The sequence below is a fragment of the Dermacentor albipictus genome, chromosome 1 (genome assembly GCF_038994185.2).
Source record: "Dermacentor albipictus isolate Rhodes 1998 colony chromosome 1, USDA_Dalb.pri_finalv2, whole genome shotgun sequence".
Classification (NCBI taxonomy): domain Eukaryota; kingdom Metazoa; phylum Arthropoda; class Arachnida; order Ixodida; family Ixodidae; genus Dermacentor; species Dermacentor albipictus.
The window spans coordinates 37,755,151-37,781,142 of NC_091821.1; the positions used below are offsets into that span (position 1 = coordinate 37,755,151).

The 25,992-nt window shown below is 48.5% G+C and overlaps 1 protein-coding gene across 3 annotated transcripts in view; it reads right to left on the bottom strand.

Moving 5' to 3' along the window:
- The window catches only part of LOC135901070 (uncharacterized), a 108,806-nt gene that overhangs the window by 61,023 nt on the left and 21,791 nt on the right, over positions 1–25,992 (bottom strand). For all 3 annotated transcript variants that reach the window (XM_065430742.1, XM_065430743.1, XM_065430745.2), the window contains exon 2: positions 1,067–1,907. In XM_065430742.1, the coding sequence (XP_065286814.1) occupies positions 1,067–1,907 (841 nt within the window). The remainder of the gene's footprint in view (positions 1–1,066; positions 1,908–25,992) is intronic.

The window sequence follows — 25,992 nt, forward strand, 5'->3', positions numbered from 1 at the left end:
GGTTATCCTTTCGGGCTGAAGCGCGCGTACCATGGGGCATGCCGAATGTCCGCGGATAGCCTCGAGAAAAACCACTTCTGCGATAAAACGCTTTCTTCTTTTTTATGGTGAACAAAAGTTTGTGCAATGCCGTACTTCTATATACTGATAATAACTGACCAGATTTCATACCACATGAGCGACGCCGTTGTGGAAGGCTGCATGATCCATGGCCCGTATTCGCAAAAAGTTTATACGTTGGAATTATTCGTGAGAGAAAATACCAGCGGATCCTCGTGCTAGACATATATTCGCAAAGGCGGCCGGCTAATAGCAAAAAACAGTTACGAACGAAAAGCTTTGTGAATTCAAACCCATGCTCACAAACATGTCTTTACGCTATGCCTTTTCGTAAGAGCAGTTGCTTGCCAATCGTGATGTCGGACATGCTGTTAGCAAAGGCGGCCAGCCAATTACAAACAGCGCTTACAAACAAAAAGCTTTGTGAGTTCGGACTAGATTATTTGTAGGACGTGGGAGCGGCCCGCTTCGGGCTAGGAATCTAGCGCGACCTGGAGCACCTGAATAAAGTTTTTCATATTATACCATAACATACCGGGATTCTCTGCTGCTTTAAAGATCAATTTATTAGAATTTTTGAAATCCGAAATTGTTGCAGTATGACTGCTACTGTGAGCAATCTAACAAATGACTTAGTGCCGAAAGGCTGAAGTCTGTAATCATTGAGTCGTCGCGGGGATCACGTAGTTGAACTCGAGGATGATCTTCGTTCTGTCCTAATTTATGCATTTTTAAAAGGAAAGTTTTCTTTGTGAGCCCTCCCAAACTTTGCTGACCGTCCCCATCTGGAGCAGCATCGCGTGCTAAGTCGGGACGCTAGGAAGAGCAACAAAGAACTCAGCGCCTATGTTATCATCTGTTCTTGAGTTCCGTCTCCCACGTTATTGCTCGTACCTCAGACCTTGATTCACGATCTCCGTATGGTTGCTGTTCTATTATGTCAATATGGAGGCCAGATTGAGGAAGAAGTGACAGAGGCATGTCGAAGTGTCTCTGACATACTGACCTGCTTCTGTTTCCAGGTAGGTCCACCACCCGACGGTGGTGGTGGAGGTGGCGGTGGAGGTGGCGGCGGCGGTGGTCCTCCTGGGCCGCCGCCTCGTACTGGAGGCAGCGGCGGTGGCGGCGGCGGCGCAGAAACATGCTGCGAAACGGGCGGAGGTGGCGGAGGGGGTGGTGTGGCCGGCTCATGGCGGAATGGTCCGCCGCTACCATGAACACCCGGCACCGGAGACGACGATGCGATAGGCGGCGGTGGCGGAGGGTACGAGTACGACTGGTCTTCGTAGCCCCCAGGGGCACTCGTTGGCGAGGATACCATGCCTCCCAGGGACTGTGATGGCGGTGGTGGTATGTAGAAGGCACCGGGGCTGCGTCCACCGCCAGGGACAGAAGGCGAGGCACTTCCCGGTCGACCACCGGGTGGTGGTGGTGGAGGTATTTGGAAGGTGTTGGGACTGTAGCCGCCGCTGGACGTTGGCGACCTCCCTTGTCCAGCCGGTGGCGGCGGCGGTATGCCGAACGTATTTTGTGTCGGCGGGGACATGGCGCCTGCGGGCGGAGGCGGCGGAATGGGGAACTTGGGTCCGCTCGACGTGAACCGGCCGTTGGGCGACGCCGACCTCTGGCCCGTGGACGGCGTGTGTCCGCCCCCATGCATGGGGAACAGTCCGCCCGTGCTGCAGTAGACTGGTGCGTCTGGGGTTTCCGGCGCTGGTGGCCATGATGGAGCAGACCACTGTGGGGTAGTCGGGGTGCGATTAGAGGCGAAGGCCATCCTATTGGGATCACTTGATCCACCCGGAGTCATGGGCATGTTTTGGCCAAACGGCCCACCTTGTTGCTGCCTGCGATGAGGAGTGTCGTAGTAAACATGATTACTCAGCTGGCAAATTTATGAAGTTTAAAGATATGATGTTTGAATTCGAAATTAAGAAAAGGTGATTCAAGAATATCAAGAAAAAGCATACGCTATGGAAGCCTGAATTATAGGCAGTGAATTCACTACAGGAATAATGTAGACAGAATTACAAAAATAAACAGCAGATCCAACGAGTTGGAATTTACATACAGGGAAGCTTTTTGTGAGTGCATAAAGAGTCGAAACACGAGTTTGTGTTTATTCTTTTCCCCACACGGCCGCTGCATGCCGCGGATGCGTGAACGCGAGCGTCATCTGGTGGTGGCGCAAGGGACCAAGCGGCGGTGACATCGCGTGCGTCCTCCGCTGTGATTGGTTGGTCTATTCCGCAAGAGAACAGCCGCGCAGCAATCACTGTCACGAAAACCCGAAGAGGTTCGCAAAGAAAAGCTTCGCTTGTAAAAGGCGCGCAACAAGAAGCTACAATTAGTCTATATATTTGTCGTTATTATCGTTTTCGTTGTATACATTCTTTAGTTATTTTTTACTTGGAAAGTAATCTGGCTTGCCGGTATATATAGTTGGGAGCAAAGCGTTCGGGTTGCAGGGTAAATTAGTGGAGAACTATATTTCACTTTGCAAATGAACTTTGTTAAAACACGTTGGCGGGGCAGTTGGTTAGAATCCATGATAGAGTGTATAAGCGTGACTGAACGAGGACGTCGAAAGAAACAGATACACAGAAACAGCGCTGTCTCTGTGTATCTGTTTCTTTCTACGCCCTCGTTCAGTCGCACTTATACACTCTATCATGGATTCACTATGCAGCATCAAATAGCAAGCCACGTTCTTGGTGACAGTATTCGAAACAGGTAAATTATTAGCTAGGATTTTTTTTTTGATACGCATAAAGTGTCTACAGAAGAAAGTCATACTTCTCGAATACGCTAACCGGATGTGCAAATTGCTGGGGACCCGCCGTGATGACACAGTAGTTATGGCATTAAGCTGCATAGCAGCAGGCCTGTGGAGGTTCGATTCCCGGCTGCGGTCGCATACATCCCGATGGGGGCTGTTGTGTTGTTTTGGGATGCTAAGCTCCACAGTTTCGTTTAAAATTTTGTAGTTTCTGTGGAGCCTGTATGGGGAATCGGTTTAGAAGAAACCCTACACTCTTTTTCTATTTGTCGCCGTTGGGCACTCATGTTGCTAAGTGAGCTGCGAAATGCCGTTTGCCCAGGTCATGCACAGTGTGCATGGTATGACACGCGCCCTGTACTCCAAGCAGAACGCACCGGTGTGCATGCATGCGTTGGCATCTTATCGCTTTCTTTCGGGATGACCATTGCTGAAGCTTCTATGCACATACTGAGACAGTAGCATTATAATTTCAGCTACAAGTACAACTATAGTTAGGTTTACTGACCCAGAACTTGCCATAACTGCCTTAGGATTTAGAGACATATCAACTACCGTTCCAGCATACGAACACTGAGGCGGACACCCATAGGCTCTCCGTTAGCGCTTGTGCACTCACGCGCAGACACGCAATTAAGGCGCTTGAAGCTCCTAACGAAATGGATAGTGATACAGCGAAGAGGAGTATTTTGCTTTTCTTCTTTTTTTTTGAGGGGGGGGGGTGATTGCCGATAGGAACAGTTGGGCAACACCTTAGTACTGCAACTTGCGTTTCATAGCCAAGCTTGCATTTTTGTAGTGTGTTTCCTTAGTTTTGTTGCAAATTTATTTATTCAATTTGCCTACGGGCCGGCGTGATGTGGACGGAACACAGATCTTACGCTTTAATACAACGTCTTTCTTTTGAACATTCATGGATGCCCCATCATCTTGTAGTCATTGCAAGCGTTATTTGCTGTCTATGCCACTTCGCACAGCTTTAGTAAAACCAATTTAATCGCGAGTATTTTCAGAAGAAAGGCGTAGTCATGATTTGTACGATGCCGCTCCAAAAGCACCACACCTCATATAACATACTCGCGAGGGGATATCTTTCAATGCCTGAAATTTTTGTTTTAAAGTTCGTCAAATTTTTCTGCGTCCGTTATTTCTCCCTCCCCACCTCTCTCTCTCTCTCTGTTTTTTTTTCTTTGCAATGTAGACAACGAATGTACTTGTTTGTCCTTTACGAGAGCAAAGAAAGACAGATGTTGTATCCTTTTTGAAAACTATACGTATACGACCCCCGCATTTCGGCGTCCCTCAAAATACGCGGTCGTCCCTCACCGGATCTCCTGCCTCCGCGTGTCAGCCGCACGCGAGACCCATAGGTGGCGCACAAATTTACGCGCAGGGTTCGTTCCGCTCGCAGCAGACTGTCAGCGCAACCGTTGAACGCATAACGCAAGCGCTGCAGCGCGAGCTGACAAGTACCCGTCCTAGCTCTCGTTCTTAAAAACAAGCGGCGCGCGGCGAGCGCCGGCTGAAAAAGCGTGCAATCGCCGACACAGAAGTCGAAGAGAGAAATGGCTGCGCACGCAGTGCTAAGCACACTGCGATTGCAGCGTGCGCCAGATGCGCGCATTTATAGCCGTCGCTTGTTTGGGGCACCGAGGCCGGGCCAGTGGGTTAACGCGCCAGAGCGCGCCTGCGTTTACTGTTGACTTTTTCTTTTTTTGTTTTTGTTGTTGTTGAGAGGGCAACGCTGGAACTGAACCGAGAGGCCTGGAGTTCGCTCAAAGCAGCTCTAGAACAGGCACAACCAGTGGCAGCGACCACAGCTTGGAACTGGGCGCGGTTTTAAATATAGAGGGGGCACGCGAACGGAGGGTGTTGGTGGCTGAAGAAAAAGGGGGCCTGGCACGATGACTGAACTGCAGGGCGTCATCACGCGTCTCAGCAGCGCGTGGCTTATCTCCTGAGATGGGGTATGAACACCGTGCGTTGATCTTGCCATGCCGTGACAGGTTTCTACGCGTTTCCTCGACTGGGCTCGTTGAAGTTTCACATCGACCAGAAATTGTCGTCGAGAAGCGGCTGCGTTATATTGTTACGGGGCATCGCGTATGAGCATGCCGTTAAAGGACCTCTTCGCTCCGCGAAGAGAAAGAAGACTGGACATGCTACGTGAGATGCTGTCAGCCATTCTGCGGTAGCAGCAGCCTGTAAATATTGTAACAAACGGTTTCGTCTCTTCCCCGCGCACTGATTTTTATGTCCAACATTTCTTCCTCCCTTCTTTTCTTTTACGTTTGTATGCTGTTAACTTAAACAGTGTTAAAATCATCAGGATTGGCGTAAGACAACCGTCCATTATTCCCATTCTATTTAAAGCGTATTCCTTCCACCTTCGTCGCTAGCCCCATTCGAATGAATTGCCTGCATTGGGCACCATATCATGTTAGTTGAGGGAGGCCGGATTCATAAAAATGAGCATCACGTATTGGGAACGTGATCTCATAAGTACTTCAGGCAGAGGTAAATGAACAGGAAGATCGCATCGAGTATAAGGCATTGCACTGAAAGGAGGGGAATCACTTTTCAAATGGTTTGTGCGCGTTTTGTGCCACTCGCTAGCGACGCGCTCACGTTGGGTCTAGGTAGGCAATAGGAATTCATACGAATTCGCATTTCAAACACGTGACACGAGCGGCGCCGCCGTCACCCGAGACCTGACGTTCTACATGCGAGCCATGGTGGCACGAGCAGATGTGCATTACATAAATGCGATGATGTGGCAAATGTAACGGGGGCGCCCTACGGTACTCTTACACCTCGTGTAAACGCGGATACCGGATCGACATTTTATATCAACGCTGGTCCGTATATTGGAATGGAGTGCCCGCATTGGAAATACTATAGCATTGCAGAAATACTGCGAAGTCGAGTCATTGCAGCGTCCCTCGTGTATACGATGGCGTCCTTCCAAAACGTACATAACCAGGTGTCATCAGTACTCCGCCTTAGCTCCGCTTCGACCGTCTCTTGAGAGTTGTAAGCAATGCTGCGAGAGTGATGTCATTCTAACCACCATTCCAACTATACTACGACGTAGCACTACTTGGACAAATGTTGCATCGCGTTACATACATGCGCCGCTGGGCTCGTTTCGGAAATTGTCCGTCGGCCCGGGCGCACGCGGAAAGCGCGACCTTGGCGGCTCCAAGGAGACGGCAAGTGTACGAAGTCACGCTCTCGCTTGCACCGCGGCGCAGCCCCCTTCTCGAGTAGGGCGGGGAACGCCTTGGCAAGCGTACGGGCCACGCTCGCGTTACGCCAATGACTCGGAACAAGAGAAGTGGGGAACGAAACGCTAGTGCTCGGCTCTTTCGGAACCAGCGCACACGCGTGCCTGCACGAAGGACGCACGGCATTACTAGAGACACACACGCGCACAATGAGTGTTCACTTTGCATGTGCTAAGATTCGTCTCCCTCTTTTTCATTCCTTTTTTTTTCTTTTTCCTCTCCGCTCTGCCTCCTACTCTCTGATCTCGCCTTTCTTTCCTGCCTTTGCGCTCTTGCATGTCTCATTTGCGTTTCTCCTATTTTTGTTGCGTTTTCTTTACTTACGTTCGTCGTTCAAATTCACGAGTTTTGCGCAAAGCGAACGCATCAAAACGAACAAAAGGTAACCGCACAAAGCTGGAGCGCGTATGGACTTCGTAACAAAGTGGGCCCCGTTAGCCGTTTCTTTGTTGTTGAGCAGTTCGCAACCCCCCCCCCCCCCCCCCCCAGTCACGAGTAGCGCACAATGCTTGGCTCGATCCCGTGCCTGCTGCCGCCGCCCTGAATGACGACGTCACTTTTGACGGGTCACTACGCTGCCTGTCACGTCTCCTCCGAAATCCATTAGACTTTCCAAAGAGGCTCGGAAATATCAGCCACCGTAGCTCGAGTGGAAGCTTCGTGCACTTGGCTTTTATGACGACGTTGTTTGCTCCTTTTAAGAGAAAGCTAAAGAACTTTAGCAGGAATGATAGGCGTTGAACTGCCTTTGTCGGACAATGGTCGCGTGTTGGATGTCATCAAAATGTCAGTGACAATGCAACATATTCGCCTAAAAGGCACCCCGCGGTGTAGATCATATACCAGATATTGCACAAGATAGTAATATTACAAGGATGCTAAAAAACTTCTCTAATGTGACGCAGCATAAGGTCGCGCTTTGTCAGACATTCGGCTATGTTCAGACAGGGTTTATACCGTATTGCGTCAGGAAGGGCTATTGTGGTGACTTCATTCTGAGCTGCGGCAGTGAAACCTGCTCGCGATTGCCATATCAAGTTATGTTATGTTAGGTGAGATGCGTAATATTGTAAAAGCGGGTCGGAAATGGGTCGGCTAACGCAGCAGGCACGGATGATGCTGCACTGCTGAATTCAAACAAGAAATCGCTGTCAGCAACGGGCCGTCCATCTGTATTCACTAACTTTACTGTTCAGAATGACACATCTTGGGCAATATGACAAGCGACTCCAGTGAAGCTGTTTGGGGGAGCGAAGGGGGGAAAGAAACACATTTAGCAAAAGGAGGACATCGAATTTTTTTTAATGTTTCGATCACTCTCGGTTTCTGAATGCCGAATAAATCGCAAGCAACTCTTTAATAGCCAATGTGAAAGCCCACTCACAAAATGGTTATTCTGACTCATATTATTCCAACCCACTAACAGATGCGCGTTCCCCCACGCCATACACATAGCTTCAGATTCGCCTTACAGTTGGCAGACCTGTGGCGCTATCTATACCATTCTAATCGAACACTACAAGGTAGTTTGCAAGACTTCGTAAATGCTCCTTTCAGGCCTCTTCTGACCTCAGATGCGGGCTGCTGCATCTAAGTAGCTTCGCAAGTATTCAGCGGCGCATCGCAATATATATTTTGCGCCGTATAATCACTCTGTGGAAGTGGACTTTAAGCGTATTCGCTGTAGCCACCGTTTTGACACCTGGTGAACCTAAAGGGATGCTGTCACAAACTAGTCAGTCTCACCACTAATCTGTTTCAACTATTTTGTCTCAATGTGAACACGTTGGTGAAAGTCCAACTATCCTGCCGCCTGAAGCATGCATGTTGCAAACGCTACTTCGTGTTTCTTATATTTTGTACGCATTTTCATATTTTGGCATCGCCGCTGTATGGGGAGCTTCTTGCGAAAACCTCTGCATTTTATTATACACCATCTACAAGTCTCACCCAAACCGCTTTCAAGCCGCCGTCACTTCATTAGCGATAGTGCTGAAAAGTAAGCAGCAGTCGGCAGCTGTACCTAATGTATACGTTATTCTTTCGATTGCTCAGTTCCGTGATCTCTTATCGCTAAACGGCGTTTTCGCAATCAAGGCCGACATTACTCCTTGTTTGTGCGTGTGTGTACTTCAACATAAATCACTTCCCTCTCCTTAGGGGAACCGTAAGAGTTAAAGAGCGCGTGGTCCTTGAAACACAAAGGCATACTCGTGCTACACCGACGAGTGCTTTCCCGCAAGTTCTTCAGGCCCTGGAAAGTATTTACGCACAAGGGCACAAACATTGTTTTACCCCAACAGCAACTCTTGCGCACGCGCTGCTTTAAAGACGGCATACATTGCTTGGCTCATAATGGAGCGAAGGTCGCAAAACCTCGTACCTATCCCATCGCTAGTTACACGCGAGATTCTACTAAACTAAAATTCAGGAGGTTTTCCAAGGAAGGGGACGTCCTAAGGGCGTGTGATGACTAATGTGCTCAACTTTCAGAGGAACCTGATTGAATGAGTGCTCTCGAAGGATGCACGGTGACATCGAATGCAATAGGTAGCTCGTTTAAAGATTGCGAAGATTGAAGCCGTATTGTAAACTTTCATCGTCACTTCGGCATAAAGGACTCTGTAATATTTTGCAAAGTTACTGAGACAGCTATCCCGCTCATATTAACAAGCGCCAGAACTGTTGCCAGAAAATCTTCTACGGTGAAGCACAATATTTTTCATGCCCTTCGCACTCAAATTACACTCTTAATTACACGTGCAGGATTCAGGCTTTCAATATTTAGTCAGCCTAGCAAATCGTAATAAATTTGGACAACTAATTGTTCCTATCCATATATAAAGAAAATGAAGGCCTATGTTTCATTAGTGCAAGTCCTTAAACGAAGTAAGAGAGCATTTTTCAAAGAATCTTAATAAATGCAGGGACTCCAGTACCTCTTGAAGCTACTCTTAAGCTGTGCAGTAATATCTGAGTTCCTAAGTTATAAAGAACAGTAGTCAATCTCAAACGCGCCACGCAGTAAATATACAGTTATTTCACGTCAGGATTTGTACTAGCAAGTCAAAATGTAACATAGTGTGTTTCGTGTGAAGCACAGAGTTTTGGAAACGCTTTTCTGGCGTTACAACTTCTAGTTGTGAAGAGAATAAAGTAGCGACACACAATATCAGCATTTCACGAAAACATAGCAAATACTGCATTTTAAATATTAAAGGGCAGCTAATTAAATGGATTCTGCAACGTGCTGAACAAAACTTCACAAGCAGCATGAGGATACCACTACGCGGCGGCGAATTTCTGCCCGAAAGTAAGTTGCGAAGCGTATTAAAGCACGGGCCGAATTGCTGAGTGGTTGGAAGTAAGAAGTGAAGCTTGCTCACGTGTTTTCGCAAGTATTGTGTGCAGCAACGTATTTGTGCTTCAGAATTCTAAATCTAGCTTTAAACTAAAAGAATTCCTGAAAGCTAAGCTGTGCAAGGGACGCTAACTTTACTTCACACTACTGTTACCTCGGTTTGTGTGCACAATCTTGCTTTTTTCGCACGGTCGAAAGCAGGGTCTGTGTGAGCCTTCGTTCACGTGCGCCCATATCTCAGCAGCGCATGCTCGAGCTTCGGAGTGGGCGGTATAAACTTCGCGCTGCTTAGCCGCTGTCCTTGACTTCTACGCAGCGCCGTGGTCAGAGATGCCGCTGTACTTTTGTCGCGAAGTCACTTGCCTCTCCCGGCCCCGAGGGGGTGGGGGTGGAAGGGGTGGTGTGGGGGTTCGTTCCATACATGTTTGCTCTTTCCTTCTTGTTACAGTGGGATCGCTATATTTGCAACATATACCACCAGCTGAAAGTCTAGGGTGTGACCTGTAGTCACCTTTTCGCTCATTCGTGTGTTTTACTTTATCATATTTTTCTGAATAAGCTAGCCTTGATTTTCCCTCCCAAGGCAGCAGGCCAGCAGGCAGTCGTTTATTCCTTTCGGCCCAAACTTCAATCAAGCATTCATCGGATTTGACCTACATGGCGCACGATATTACTCTGCATGTCTGTTGTTGTTGTTGTTGTTGTTGTTGTTGTTGTTGTTGTTGTTGTTGTTGTTGTTGTTGTTGTCGTCGTCGTCGTCGTCGTCGTCGTCGTCGTCGTCGTCGTCGCTGTTGTTGTTGTGGCACTTTTACGCTGCGTGCTGACGCCTCAACGTGCTGAAACCTCAACTCGGCCACCGATTAGGTTTATAGGACAATATTGCGTGCTGAAACGTCAGGCGAAAGGCCTGCGAATATTTTTGTCAACAGGAAGAACAGCATGCTGCGTTATTCCCACCTGTGTTCGCCAAACCTATTAATACGAACCCAAATGATGTGCGCGCGCGTCCTAATCAAAGTAAAACGTGACGTCGAGCTTCCATCGAGTAGCGCTTACCTACTAAGGGTCCTGTAAACCGACCACCATGATCTGCACGTGTCCTTCTCAAATAAAAACACAGTACGTGGGCCTGCGCACGAACGTAACGTTTCGAACATTGTCTCACGAGTCTTCGTAGTACACTTGGTTTTGTTAGGACTGGCGCGCACCTGAAACACGCAGCATTCCAATCGCTTCTGTCGGAACGCATTCAACACGTCAAAGAAGCGGAGGCTGAGCTACAGTGATAGCTCTTCCTTGAATAATGTTTCTCGGCATGTGAACGAAGATCTTCCCTATAAAAACTCACACCCAAGTTGCGCGTCAGGACGCAGACTCATCTTCTGGTCCGTGGGCGTGGCTCGCCAAGAGAAAGTGGTGTGGGAGGAACCTCTGAATATTTTCTTCCAGTGCTATACTTCCAGTATATCGCTCTTTTTCTTTTCCCTTTTTTAACATTTTATTTTTTATTCCTTCTAATTTTTTTTTTCACAGAAGACGATCGAGTACAAATGACGGGGAAATATCGTGCTTTCTGCACAACCTGGTTCGCGAAATTAAAAACACACCAGCCAACATCTCCATGCGGCCCGGCAGAAGGACCCGTTGATTCAACGAGTGATGAGGATTAACCGACATCGTCACTTTTCAGCACATCATAATCCCGTCCCCTGCAAGCGCGGTAATCTGAAGCAAGAAGCTGAAGAGTCTCAGAAGAAACGAATAGGCACCTTTGCACTACACATATAGTAAGATAAACATAGTAATAAAAAATGGAAAATGTAGTTGCCTTCGTTACCTTATCCGTTAGGTAGCATCGGCACAACTTAGAAACCAGAAATAATTAAAGAAATAAGAGAAAATACGGATTTCTTAATCATATCAGTTAGCCAAACACCATACACCACATAAAGATGCAACGCATTTGCACTTTTTTGCGTCTCTGGAAAGCTATAAATGCATAATAGACGTACTTTTCTTTCATTGCCACTGCCCGTTTCGATTCCAAAGTTACAAGAAATTCTCAAGGAGACATGACTTTCTTTTACAGCCCAAGTCAAATTAAATCAGAACGTCACGGCGCACAAGGAACCACGGACAAGTGTAGACACTCCATGTTTAGCCCCGACTTCGCCCAAGTGTCATGGTTAAGACGCACCTTCTTTCAAACAACTCTTTTTATATGAGGCGCCCAGGACTCCGACGACTCGCCTGTACTAAAAGAAATCTCGTATATTATGGTAGTTGGTCAACTTTACGTCTAAAAGACCAACGGGATCTGAAACGGGCTTTATAGCGCGGTAAATCGCTCTACCGCAACCTAGGTGAGAGAAGGATACGAGCTTTGATGATATGCTGGATATGAAACAAGGGGAGACTAAACATGGTACTATAAAAAAAGACATGCCCGAACCAAGAGACGACGATAGGACGCACGTTTAACTTTATCTTTGTCCACTAGCGCAATCGTCAATCTCGACCAGAACCAAATACCCCGGTTCCTCCCTCTTACTGCATAATGGCCTCTGAATCCCTGGTCGAGTAGCTAACGGGCAAGTGAACCGCCGCGCCAGAACTATGGCCGGTGCTTTTGGACCCATGCGTGGTTGGGTGCGGCGAGCGACTGGAGGAGGAGGAAAAGATGGAAGGAAAGGTAGTGAGGTCAACCAGACGCACGTCCGGTTTGTTACGATACACAGGGGAAGGGGTTTAGGGGAATAAAAGAAAGAAAAGAGAGGGAGGGAAGAAGTTACTATCATTGCGAATACGTGCGGTTGTTCATCACTTCGCGACAGGACATTGCAAGCCAGGGAAAATCTACGGGTGCGCTTTCATAGATAGGCGACTCATAAACATTGCATTCTTCTTGCTCACTCGTTGGGGTAAATGAAGCCCCTTCAAAGTTGATTTGAAGTACCTTTATATTTCTTCATCAGCAACCAGCAGCAGCGTTCCTTTCGTCACTTAACCTAGGAAGGAATAAAGTACCGGAACGTATAGCTAAAACAGCACGTGCTTCTGTTAAACCAGCTGTTCGATGGGCGATTTTACCTTCACCCGAGCAGTCTTAGGCCACGTGCTCGTAATCTGGCGAATAAGTGCTGTAAATTACAAGTATTAAGTAGCCTAGGCACCATGAGAAACAAGCATACGTATAGATTCGTGTAAGAGCCACACTTCTTTTTCACAATTTTGACGAGGTGCGGCCCTTACACAGGACCGAACCATTTGGTTCTGTCCCGTCTAAGGGCCGCTACTAGATGGATCTATATGCTAGCTACTGCTACTAGATGGCGATAGCCATCTAGCAGTCGCACGCGGAAGTGCGGAGCGCGCGCGCGGCATCCGGGGACCGAACGCGATTGCTTCTCCGTTGGATCTTTTTTTTTTTTTAATTTTGGGCTGCCAAGTTGAGGCCTTACACGGGTGCGGCTCTTACACGAGTCTATGCGGTGCTTAATAATATTTAGTGCAGCGACAAGCGCTTTCTTACCCCAAAAAAGTGAAGTACATGGCTCACATACAAAAAGGGAGTTAAACGTCCAAGTCTGTGTTTTCAAGCAGCAGACGACTTCGTCGCGCGTACCACTCCACATAACAGGCTTGCGCTGCGGTGCACGCCGCTTTACAGAAACAGCTTATCCACGAATATTACTCTTAGATGCGTGGCGATGCACGCGTTGCTCTACAGGATGCCTTGCCCAACCTTCTAGTTTCCTCCTGCTCTTATCCACGCCTGAATGGAACTATTAAACTATTTCCATACAACCTGCCATAGCGAGCCATCTCTATGAACAACCACAGTGCCAATCCCATTCACTAGCTTGAAGACCACCGCGTCACCGCAACTAGAGAACTTTTGCCGTGGTCGCACCATGTTTTAGACTGCGTACAAGTACTCATTGCTCTGTGTCGGCCCCAATTTCATTCTTTCAGCAGCTTCTTTTGTAGAATTAGAGTTTTTTTTTTCTTTTTTACAATGAATGGAATGTTCGCGGGATGTTTCACTGTGGATTCGAAGCGTCGCGTGGTCTTAAGCATGAAGCGCACCCGCGGTGGCGTCGTTGCGTGAGTTTGCAGCTACATAGTCGACTACGATACTTACAGTCTCCTCTGATCCAATGATATAGGACTGGATAGCTAGATATCCGAAAACATGTGCTCATCCCTTAACTTCACGGAGCCTACCAGTTCTATAACTTTAAGCTGCAATTTATTAAAATCTGATTAAATTCTAACGAAAGTCAGTCGTAATTTAATAGATAGTCATTCGAGATCAAGTTATAGTCACTCAGAGTCCCCCATGACATCCGCACTTCGAGCGACATAATAAAAAAAAAAGTTGCAGCAGCCAAAGCGAAGCGTTGATCCGGATGCGCCAAATATAAAGCTTTCGACCGGACTGGAAAGCTTTTATGTGACACCCTTTTAGTACCAGGTACGTACTTTTAGTTATGTTCCAGAAAATTTTGATTAGAAGTTCGACAGCGCACCTAGCGGGCGTGCCATTATGAGCATCACTAGTTTCCTTAGTGAATGATGTTCCTGGCACATATAGTTTATTCACTGTAATAAACACAACCAACGACAAAAACCTATGAGTGCTATTTCAGTGCTGACAGTTTGTGCAATGTGTGAAACGTGCGTGGTGGAGTTCAGAGTTCAGAATCCAGTGGCGGTGGTGCTGTACGTTGGTGCTTATATTTCGAGGGCAACGGCAAATACAAAGCATACGCCGGCATGGCTGCCACACACTACATGTACATGGTAAATAAGAACGGTTGGAAATTTATGGTACCTCGAGACGAAAAGGACAAACTGGCGAGCCCATTTAGAAATGAGAAAGACGAAAGTGGGATAATGGTTTTAACAGCACAGTATAGAGGCTACTTGCTGGTTACCGCGCGACAGGCGTATGGAGTCGGTCGAAGCAAAAGCGAGACGACGCTGCTGCAAAATACTATTTCCGACTCACCACCGCACAAAGCATCTTGTCGAGAGATAGTGCGAACATGTACCTCGAGAGAGAGAGAGAAAAACTTTATTTTCATGTTGGTTGGTATGGTGGAAAGGCCCTCAGTCCAGAGCCTCGCTTGCGGCATTCTTCAGTGCAGCACTGATAAACGCCGCAAGGTACCGTTGGTCGTCGGCGCTGGCTGCTTCTGTCAGCCACCCGGCATGGGGTTTAGGGGAAAGATTTGTGGGGGCAGGAAGGGGAGGTGGGGGTGGTCCACAGGACCAGAGGATATGGGATGTGTTCGGGTGTTCTCCACAATATCGGCAGGGTGGGGGATCTTCAGGTAAGAGACCACGGAGGAGGTGCATTCGCGCTGGTGTAGGGAGTGTTTCTGTCTGAGCCTGACGAATCAGTACACCCTGTTCTCGGGTGAGCACTTTGCTGAGCTTGGGGAACTTGCGTCTTGCCTCTTGATATGGCCGCAGAATCAGGGGAGCCCACCTTTTCGTCTGGGCTGGTCGCGGAATGCAGGGTGCCTGGTTCAAAGTCTCGCAGGCGAGCTGATTAGCTCTTTCATTTCCCGGCAGTCCGTCATGACCAGGTATCCAGATGATTTCCAGAGGACCCTGAAGGTGCTCTTGAATAAATGTCGAAAGGTGGGCCGGGAGATCGTTGTGCAACAATTTCCTGCAAGCCGCCATGGAGTCGGTAAATATGATTCTTGGGTAGGCTGAGTTACTAAGGGGCATGTGTTTGATCGCGGTTGCGATGGCTGTCAGTTCCGCTAAGGTCGGATCTGTCTCTGGGAGTAACTCAGTATGTACAGTTTGCAGGTCGTTATTCACGACTGCTATAGCGGAGCCCCGTGCACCAACGCTAGCATCAGTGTAGAAGTATATGCCATCAGGGTGTCTTGCCGTGTACCTCTTAAAGTAGGCAACTCGCTGTCGTCGCCTCTCCTTGCCTCGTTCTGGATTCATATGGCGTGGCAGTGGAGCTATGGTTAGGAGTTCGCGTTGTTTCGGTGGTAGTGGGCGCGTGTTCAGAAGGGGCGCAGCTTCTGGATGATGACCGATACTATGGAGGATGTGCGTGCCTTGACACGTGCGCTTCAAACGCAGTTCTTGGCGACGACGATGAATGCTGATTAGTTCCGCCACCGTGTTATGGCAACCGATGTCAAGGAGGAGCTTAGTGCTGGCACTAAACGGGATGCCGATGGCCAGCTTTGTCGCCTTGCGGATGAGCGCATCAAGGCGATTGATATCTTGCTGACGGAGATTGGTATAGGGCAGATGATAGCGCAGGCGCGACATAATTAGTGCGTTTCTTAGTTGAAGCATATCTGCCTCTTTAACTCCATTTGCTCGGTTGGAGACCCTACGCATCATGTGCAGCACCTGTTCTCCTTGCCTGAGCAGGTGATGCACCGTCGCAGCGGGACCTCCATCTTTCTGGATATGGAGACCGAGAATCTTAATACATGTTGGTTGGGAAATCGGCACGCCTTCGTTTACAATTTGTATGGTGGGCGGTCTCCATCTTTTGTGATGGACCAGTAGCAACTCAGATTTTTCCGGCGCACATCTAAGGCCAATAGTTTGAGCAGACTCATGCACACTGTTCATAGCCTGTTGGAGAGTTTCTTGGATATGCCCTGGCGAACCCGTGCTGATCCAGATGGTGATGTCATCTGCGTAGATCGCATATTTGATGTCAGGGATGTCTTGTAGTGCTCTATGGACTACGCACATGGCAAGATTAAAGAGTGTGGGCGAGATCACGGAACCCTGCGGGATACCTCTCTGCGGATGGGGATACTGTTGTGAGATGATGTCGCCTACTCGTAGCGTGTACGTGCGACTCCGTAAGAAGTCCCTAATATAGTTATAAAGCTTGGTTCCGCAGCCAGTAGCTTCGAGCTCTTCCAGCATAGCATCGTGGTCAACGTAGTCAAAAGCTTTCTTGAGGTCTATGGCAAGAATAGCTTTAAGTTGAGCGCTGCTTGTTTCCTTCGTGATTTCTTCGTGTAGCTGCAGCAGAACGTCTTGAGTAGATAAGTGATGTCTGTATCCAATCAAATTATGGGGTAGGTGTTGTGATTGTTCAAGATGACTAAGAAGTCTGTTAAGCACGATGCGCTCCATTAACTTACCCACGCATGATGTTAGCGATATTGGACGCAGATTGGATATAGCTTGGGGCTTGCCAGGCTTCGGAATGAAAATTATGCTGGCTGTCTTCCACTCTTCTGGCAAGCTGCCCGTGTCCCACACATTGTTAATTTGCTGAAGTAAGAATGCATGATCGGCTTCTGTAAGGTTGCGGAGCTGTGTTGTCGTAATTTGGTCTGGTCCTGGCGCTTTATTCGGCTTTGCTTCTGCTAAGGCACGCTGTAGTTCCGCTAATGTGATTGGGCCGGTGAGACCGTCATTTTCTGGCTCTGCGCCTTTGTAGTCGGCATACTGTGGTTGCGCTGGATCCGCAATGTGTGTTGTTATAAGCTCGTTGAATAGGTCGTCGGTGTGCTCAAATGTTTCGAGCAGCTTTCGCATCTTGTGGGACGTTTCCGTCTTTGTCTGGGTGGGGTCAATGAGTGATCGGATGAGATTCCACGTGGAGCTCATATTCAATGTGTCATTGAGCTTGTTGCACGTATCGTACCACTGCTCACGAGTGAGATGTTCAGTGTAGTGGATGATCTGCTCGTTGAGCGTGTTGATGCGTGAGCGTAGTTTTCGATTGAGCTTATTTCTTTTCCATCTCTTAATGAGGGCATGTCGTGCCTCCCAGAGATGAAGAAGATGCTTGTCCGTGCTTGGTTGCTCCCACTTCTCTATTATTTCCTTCGTGTGTGACTGGATTCGTTGCCTGACCATCTCTACCCAATCTTTCAAGTGCAAGTTTTGGAAGTCTCCTACATGTGTCTTGCGGAACTCAATCCAATCCGTGAGGCGATGCTTGCGCTGGCGTTTTGGGAATCCTTTGATTTGCAGAAATATCTGTATGACAGTGTGGTCACTTGTTAAAGTATCGTGCGTGTTAACCCATTGCGCTGACAGTCGTCCTTTAATGAAGGCGAGATCGGGCGTGGTATCCCTTTCGACGGAGTTGCCGTGCCGCGTCGGGGAGTCGGCCTCGTTAAGGAGAGTTAGCTGGGCCTGTTGCATATGGTATAGTAGGGCGGATCCTTTGGAGAAGTTTTTTGTGTATCCCCATGAAGTGTGTGGCGCGTTGAAGTCGCCTGCTATTAGATGATCAAAATACTTCGTTGGCCGCAGATTCGCAACCTCCTTGAAGAAGTCTACTTTCTGTTTTGGCGGGCTATAAACATTCGTGATGAATAAGTGGGGCTGTGCCTTGCTCTTGACAATTTTAGTTGGAAAGACGCGTACAGTGAGGCTCTGTTCCGTGATGTGGACAACATCTGCCGCTATATCTTTACGAATGAGAATGGCCAGTGTCGAATTATGGCTATACGTCGTATAGCCTGCAAGATGAGGTGTTTGGTTAGTTTCCTGGAGTAGGAGGATGTCGGGTCGACGATCTTGAGCGGCAATGTACTGCGTGAGAAGGCCCCGTTTTCGAGCAATCCCTCTACAGTTCCACTGCCACACCACCAGATTAGTCGCCATTGTTCTACTGATGATTTTGCGGGGCGCCCGCTGTAGGGTAAGGAGTGGGTCGCGTTACGCTGGCACATCGACGTGCTTTGGGTCGTTCGCACTCTTCCTGGCGCGGTAATGCGACCATCGCAGCCTGCACTTGTGTAGAGACCATCGCATCTGCCTGGCTGCTGAGGAGCTCGTTGAACAGGGAGCGCATTTGGCTCATTATTTGTTGAGTGTATGTTTTTAGCGCCTCCTCAACTTGAGCAGCAACCTGTTGAGCTATCTTGGCCTCTAGACTGGTTTGCATTTCTTTCATTTCGTCCCTTAGTTGTTTAAAATCTGCTTCAAGGTGCTGTAGGGCTGTTGTGTGGTATCTTGCCTTTTTCACTGCCGGTTGCAGTGACACTGGTTCTACTTCCTGTACTAAGGGTTGCACTATATCACCCAATGGTGTAGCTTCAGGTGCGTGTGCCTCTGCTTGCATGTCCATGTCTTCGGTAGGCTCTAGTGATTGTGACGGTAGTATTGACATTTGATTAGGTCTGCGGGTTTGAAGTAGAGCGTTCTTATAATCTTTGGCTACTTTTTGAGCTCGTGTTTGAACTTGATATGCATAGGTCGCGGGGGGGAAAGGGGAGGTGCCGGGTGACTGACTCACGTTTCGCTGGTTGGCGGGTTGCTCGTCTTGTTGACCTCGGGAATGGTTGTGATCCGGAGACTGGCTGCCACCTCTGGGCCGGTTGAAGTCCCCGGACTGGCCGCCGCTCCCGGAACGGCCGCTGCTGCCGGACTGGCTTTGGCCCCCGAAGTGGTCCCGGCCCCAGGAATGGCCGCGTCCCCTAGATCGGCTGCGGCCCCTGGATCGGCTCCTGCCTCTGGAGTGGCTGCGGCCCCTGGACGGCTGACGGCTTCTGGAGCTACTTCTGTCTCTCGATGTGTTGTCGGAGTTGCGTTTTGGGCTTGGGCTTCGGCTTGCGATGGTGACTGTTTTCATTTGCTTGTTGTCCTTTCGTTGTTTCAAACGCTTCAGGTAGGCCGCTTCTCTGACTGCTTTATCAGCGGCTCGTCGCACTTCACAAGTCGGGTCATCGGCCTTGTGGTCCTTGCCACAATTAGGACAGCCTGGTTTGCAGTCATGATCCCCTACAGGATCTCCGACAGACTTTCCACATGTTCTGCACCTTTGTTTTCCATTGTCGCGACAAACGTCTGATCGGTGTCCTATAGCAAAGCATGTTGAGCAAAATTGCGCCTTGGGTCGGTGAGGGACGCAGCGGTATATACCTCCGCCGAAGATGACCTGGCGAGGTACATGCGAGCCCTTGAAAGTTATGATGGCAGTGGCTGTTTTATCCATCATACGAGCCGCAATAATTTCATAATTTGGGGCTCTGAGTTCACGCATCAATTCTTCGGTGGGGGTGTTCAATTCCACGTTGTGGATCACACCTCTACACGAGTTGTGGGGCGAAGCGATATAGATGTGGACAGGGTAAGTTTTGCCATTAAGAGTGGTTTCGTTAATGCGTTGGAGCTTTTCTGTCGCCGAGGAGTCATCACTGGTTATTATGGCCAAGTTCTTTTCTTTTTTGATGTCTACTGTAGCGGCGCGAGCCTCTGCAGCAGTCAGGGCTGCTGAGACGCTTAGCGCGTCGTGGAGCGTTCGTGGGCTCCACTGAGGTAGGAAAAGGCCAGTTGGCGGACGCAAAATGAGCGTTGCAACGTGCTGCGTACCTTGGGAATGTTTCGATACTCGGGTGGTCCATCCATCAGCGTCGGTGACGAATTTCGGGGCCATTGCTGCTGCAGGAGTGTGGGCCTTTGGCGTACTTGACGGTAGGTCTACTCTCCCACCCGTTAGGGCTAGCTGGGCGCCCTGCCAGGTCCGTGACAAAAGCACAGAAACTCACAGTACGTTGGTCCGATCACAGCAGAAGTTGGCCAGAATGTTCGGATGATGTTCTAGAGGAGCCGAGCCGTGTCTGAGAACTGGTACTTGTGGAATAAGTTGGCATTCGGGTCTTTCCTGTGGAGCGATGCGAAGGCACGTATGCTCGGACAGGAGCGACGCTCGCGCCCCCCTGTACCTCGAGAGATTCCCGCTTTACAAACCGAGTGGCCTTACAAAGGCAAAATCTGCAAGGCTCTCGTAAAACCGTCAAGAGGTCAAAACCGGAGCGCAGTTGCAAGCTTGCGATGGCCTGATCCGCAGCTAATAACCGGAGCTTGCGGCCAGCACTGCCGCGTTGAGTCGGCTAAGACAATAAAAAAAAAAGAAGAAATAAGAGCCCTGTCACTTGCGACGAGTTGGTCGTGTATATGCACACGCGAAGGGAAGCAGCAGCTCCGCGTGGCGGCCCTTCTTCGACAGCTGTCATCTTGAGTCAATGGCAACGAGTTACCCGGCGACGCAGCCCGACGCCACAACCGATAAATCGGCTCCCTGGGATAGTGTCGCCAACTTCCAGAGCTCGCTGAGCCCGAATATTTGGGCCGATGCCAATGCAAGTAAGCGGCGCCGTCGGAAGGAGCGCCTGCGGACTGCGTCTTCTAGTGCCGCGTAGTTACGCCAAGGGATGCAACACTCGCGACAGGAGCGTGGAGAGGGAATCTTCCGGTTGCATCCAGATGCCAGCTTGCCTCTGCATCTTCACTGAGGCGAAGACCTTTAAGGGACGCGGAAGAACAGGGGCCAAATTCAAAAAGCTTTTCGTTCGTAAGTGCTCTTTGCTATTGGCTGGTAGCCCACGCTAATTACAGCTTCAGCATTACGATTGGCAGGAATTCGCTCTAACGAAGGATTCTAACGAAAGAACATTTTGTGAATACGGGCCTAGTTTTGCAGTGCGTCAACGCGCGTTTTAATAGGCACTCGGGGCTATTGAAGTTTGTGCGCTGCGTACGATAAATTTTCTCATGCAGTTTCTTTTTAATACACGCAGTGCGTTCTTATCACGACTCAAACACCCCGAAAATGCTTAAATTCTCCGTGTGGAGTTGAACCCCGCTCTTACGAAACCAATTAAGACCCGCATTCACAAAAAGCTCTCACACTAGACCAGTCCGTAAGAGCACATTACAGCCAGTCTTGATGCTGGACATATTATTTTGTTTTTATGGCGATATCAATTATAGGGACACTCCAGGCAAACTCCAGCCGTTACCGTGAAGTTCCCTATAAAGTCCAAGTGCGATAAGCTCCTATGTCGTATGCTGTAGGTGCGAGGGAAAGAGTGGGAGGGTGAGCCAAGAAGGATGGTGGCTTGATGCACGCCGTCTTGCCGCTCACTTGGTGTTGTGCGCGAAAGGCAGTGGCACGTGGATGGTGAGCGCGCACTAGGGGGGGGGGGGGAGCAGGTGAGCATGCGTCTCCAATTCTAGCCCGGCCGTTGCTGGTGCGTGCCTTAACTTGGAGGTAATCAGCGGCAGGTACAAAAGCCACCGCGGGCCGAGATGACTTGAGGCTTTGTGTGCGCTCTCTTCTCGCGCGCCTAGTGTTATAGGTCACGTAATCTCAAGTTCCGAAGATGCGTTCAAGCTAGAATCAGCACTAAATGTTCGCTCGCCACTGCTGCCGCTCTTCATCAAGCCAGTGTTCTAACCATGAGCGTCCGCAGTCATGGGCCACTGTATAACGTAAAGCTATTCCAAACATTTCTATTCCATTTGTGCCATCAGCCCTCCCCGATTGGTCGCAACATTTTCGGGGGACCCCACTTCGCTTGTCTGTCACGCAACGTCAGAAAAACCCTGGAAGCTCCTCGTCTGCTATGACGTGTAGGCACTGATTATGCATGATTAGAGTGAACAAAAGAAAATAATTATTTCCGATTCTACGTCCTTTTCACCATGAGCCCTCCGATACTAATCAAAAGTTTTCGGGCTGTGCCCACTTCGCATGTCTGTCACGCAACGTCACAAAACCACGAGAACTGACTGCGTCAAAGTGATGTGTACGCATGGAAGATATATTAACATGCCGAACAAAACGGAATTTTTTTCGGAATAGACAGAGACTGCCCTGTTACGAAATGAATAGAAGATGACTGCCCTCCTATCGCTCTGGCACTGGCTACTGGAGCTGCCGGGAAGAATGGATATATTAGCGCATATAAAAATTTTTTCCGAGCCAGTATAACGTTGTCGAGCCCTTTCGCCCTGTACATGACATAACTCTGCCAAATTTTCCTAGCTGAGAACTGGTTCTTGTGGGGAAGGAGAAAAGGCTAGCGCTATTTTCTGCAACCCATGCGGGAGCACTGCTCTGAGAATCCGTTTTAGCTGCGTTTTTACCTTTCCGTTGCACGTTGCCGCGATTTTCTACCAGACACCGACAGTTAAGCAAGGAGAAGTGGACCAATTGCAAACGCCTGCACCACGCTCCTCATCCGGCTATAGACTTCGCAAACGCCCGGCCCCTCCGAAACTCTCTCCACTTTTTCATGCTCCTTGCCTCTCTTCAGCCAATTAGACAAGAAAATCCTGTCAAGTAAGGCAACGGTATTCGCTTTGGAAGCAAACAAAAGTGACCTCCTGTAAACGAGGAGAGCATTACATTGACCTCTAGAAACCCTCGAGCGACCACTGAAGAAGACGAGACTCCTGAACAGCAAGGCTCAACAAAAAGCAAACATTCCACAGAAAAGGAAGAAGGTCGCCGTTGTGCTTTATGTACACGGCCTAACTCACAAGCTAAATAAGATAGCCGGAAAAGAGGGCATCACGGTAGTATGTTCAGCACCAAACAAGGTGCACTCAATGTGTGCACGAGTCAGTAATGAATAGAAAAGTAACCAATGCGCAATAAACCACAAAAAGAAGTACACTACCTACAAGACAGGGGTGATATATACCTTTATCATGTGGCCGACGACACATAGGACAAACAGGCAGGTGTATCAGTGACAGGACAAGACAGCATGCAGCGTCTTTGAAAGGAATATCCGCTAGGCATCTCACTTTTCATTATCGGCAGCACAACTGCACCATTCTATTTCACGACATGAACGTTTTCGGAAAAAGTGAAGATAAGCTGGCGCACGAAATTTTAGAAGCCATGCCCATTGAAAGAAGGTGCAAATCATGCATCAGTACACCATAGATACTACTAAGAGAAAAAGAAAAGGGCTACTTGCACAAAGACGATATTTCGCCTTAAGAGACGGATAATCGGCATGACAAAAGAAGAAAAAAAACAAGAAAGAAGCATTGGCTGCCTTGTGCTATAAAAGTGTGGGAAAACGATAACAAACATTCAGTTTCTAGTCTAGTGCGTGTCGTTGTCCCTTTCTGTCTGTTCCAGTACGTTCTGCTCGAAACCAATTGTGCTAACATTACTTTGTATAGCGGTTTAATGATTGCAATGCTTCACCTTTCGGACTAAACTGCTACTTCTTTTTTTTTCATGAATCTCTTGGCGTCATCAGTGGCGGAAATAATAAAATGTTCTCCTCCTTTAAGGGAAAACGCTACTTTCCCCGTAGCCTTTCCCGGGTGGAGGAAGTTTGTCTTTGGACACTTTCGGGAGGATTTGTCCTGCTACCTGCTGTCACCTGCGCCTGGAGATATGCAAATGACAACGCTACAACGTGCGTTAAGTTCCTGACACCAGTGTCTACGGCGGACAGCCGTTATCTCTTGCAGTTGCGTCCTGGTACTAAAGGGATTAGGGACAAGATGCTCAGGGAGGCCAAACCAAAGCCGAATATCCCGGAGGACTTTACCCGTCGGATAACGGACTACAAGTGCGCGAATTCATTGCTGCAGTACCTGCATCAAACAGGAATGCGCGCATTTATTTGAGGCCTTTTTGCTAAAATTTGTACATCTGCCTTGCGGCGAGTCAAGCGAATAATAATTAAAAGGAAGTGTTGCGATTTTCTGGAGAGTGTTATATGATGCTGCAAGCATCATAGCTACGGGCGCGGGCGCGGGCGCGCGCGTGTGTGTTCCCATTAACTGTGCACGCAAGCATTAATAGTACAGTCGGCCTCAAAATGTTATGGACCGCGGAATGCGAGAAAAAGCTCAATATTTCAGCATCCTAGGCCCTCAGTCCGGTATTCAGATTTTTAGATTTTACTAGTACATGCAAAGAACATAATTTCGTAAGGTTTCCATGGCTACGGGCTAAATTAATGTTTACGCCTGCAGTAGACACGTCCCCCTATGCAATCGCCCCGTAGTTCATTCGAAGTCGCACATGCTGAAGCCCAATTCTGTAATGCCAGTGGTACAAAACTGGCTTTGGTTGGGAGGTCGCCTTTAGTGACGCTCTCTTTGTGGCGTCCCAAGTTCTAGAGGCTATGGCCTGTGGTGGCGCTGTGACACGTGGATGTATTAATGTGTTTAGCATTCTAAGCCTACATATCCCACTGCAGAGTGTAAATATAGATGTCTGCAGCAATGTGGTGTGCCGCTACATTGTCTAAATGCCAAACATCGCATTAACGTCGACAGTCATTAGGAGATGGGTTCCGCCGCAACATGTGCGAATACGTTTGGAACCTTCAATTTTAAGTTTCGGAGAAGGGTGCACTTTGCTGTACGACTCTCTTAAAAACGATTACACCTTTATACTTTCCAGTCTACATTTCGTTCATTGGATGAGCAGAATACTGTATGTGTGCCCGACAGGAAGCAAGGTGTAATTCACACAGACGCTTGGCCCAAGGCAGTGAAGTCGCACATAGCACATGGAAGAAGTTCCTGTTCTCAAATCTCAATTTACGCAAGAAATACTATGATTGTTAACCTCCGTGCTAGGTCATCCGCATCTGTCGCCCACAGATACGATGTTACAGCCCTTGCCTCAAGCATACACGTCATTGTGAGCGTTAGCGTGGGTGCCTTCTGACAATGCGCCCGCATTCCTGCGACAGCGCGCTTTGGGAAAGTATAGAGAACGTATATATAACTCTGTTTCTCAATTCATAGAGCTTCGAACCACCGGGAAAACTTTGCATTTTCGGCATGCCACGCCATGGGGCAACCACTCCACTCATGCACGCGCTGACCTGCACGCGTATGGTTGGATTCTCTCGCGACGCTTCCTGTCTGTGTTCGAAACTATTCGAAAATTTTCAATGTCACCAAATCGAAGTGGACTGTATCTGGGCTACATACTAGATTGTGCGACAAGCAGTGCAACGTAAAGATTCCGAACGTGTTGGACTTTCGTATATTATTTTTAAAAAAACGCACGATAATATTTAGCACTTCAAAACCTTCTATAGTATTTAGTCCCTTTCGACCTCTCTTTTATTCTTGTGCACGTCCTTCTCTCTGTGTGCTGCGTTCTTCTGTTATTCATTCGTACTGTCAGTTTTGCATACACTATTTGGCACCTTGTCAAATAACGTCGCCATGCGACATGTCCGCACCAGGTATACATCGGGAACATAGCTGAAAAAAGACTTAACTCTAGGAGATCTTGCAAGAACTCACGGTGCTTTAAGTTGGGTGTAGAATAGGCTAGTGTTAACTGCGGTCCTGATGAGAGGTTGGATGAGAGGCAGCATAGCCCAAAGTGAAGTGTTACCGAAGTTTAACTGTATCAGAGACAAAAGTAGCCGAAATTAGGCGGTAGCCGTGTTCACTTTTCTTAGTTATTTTTTTCCCCGGGTGCTCAATACGCTGCTGAACTTTCACCATTCGCCACTACTCTTGCCTATACTTGTGACACCGACGCAGATAGACACTTTTTTGCCCCTGATTTCTTCTGGCTTTTTGCCATACGGCGCAACCGGTTCTACCTTCCAAGATGGCCCCTTCGTTGTCAGGCAAAAATGGCCGTGCTCGCCTTCCGGTTTTGTGCTTCAAAAAAATAAAGGGGGGGGGGTGCTAATTTTATTTTTAGAAAGAGCTAGTAACATAAAATGAAACCCTAAGATGGTAAC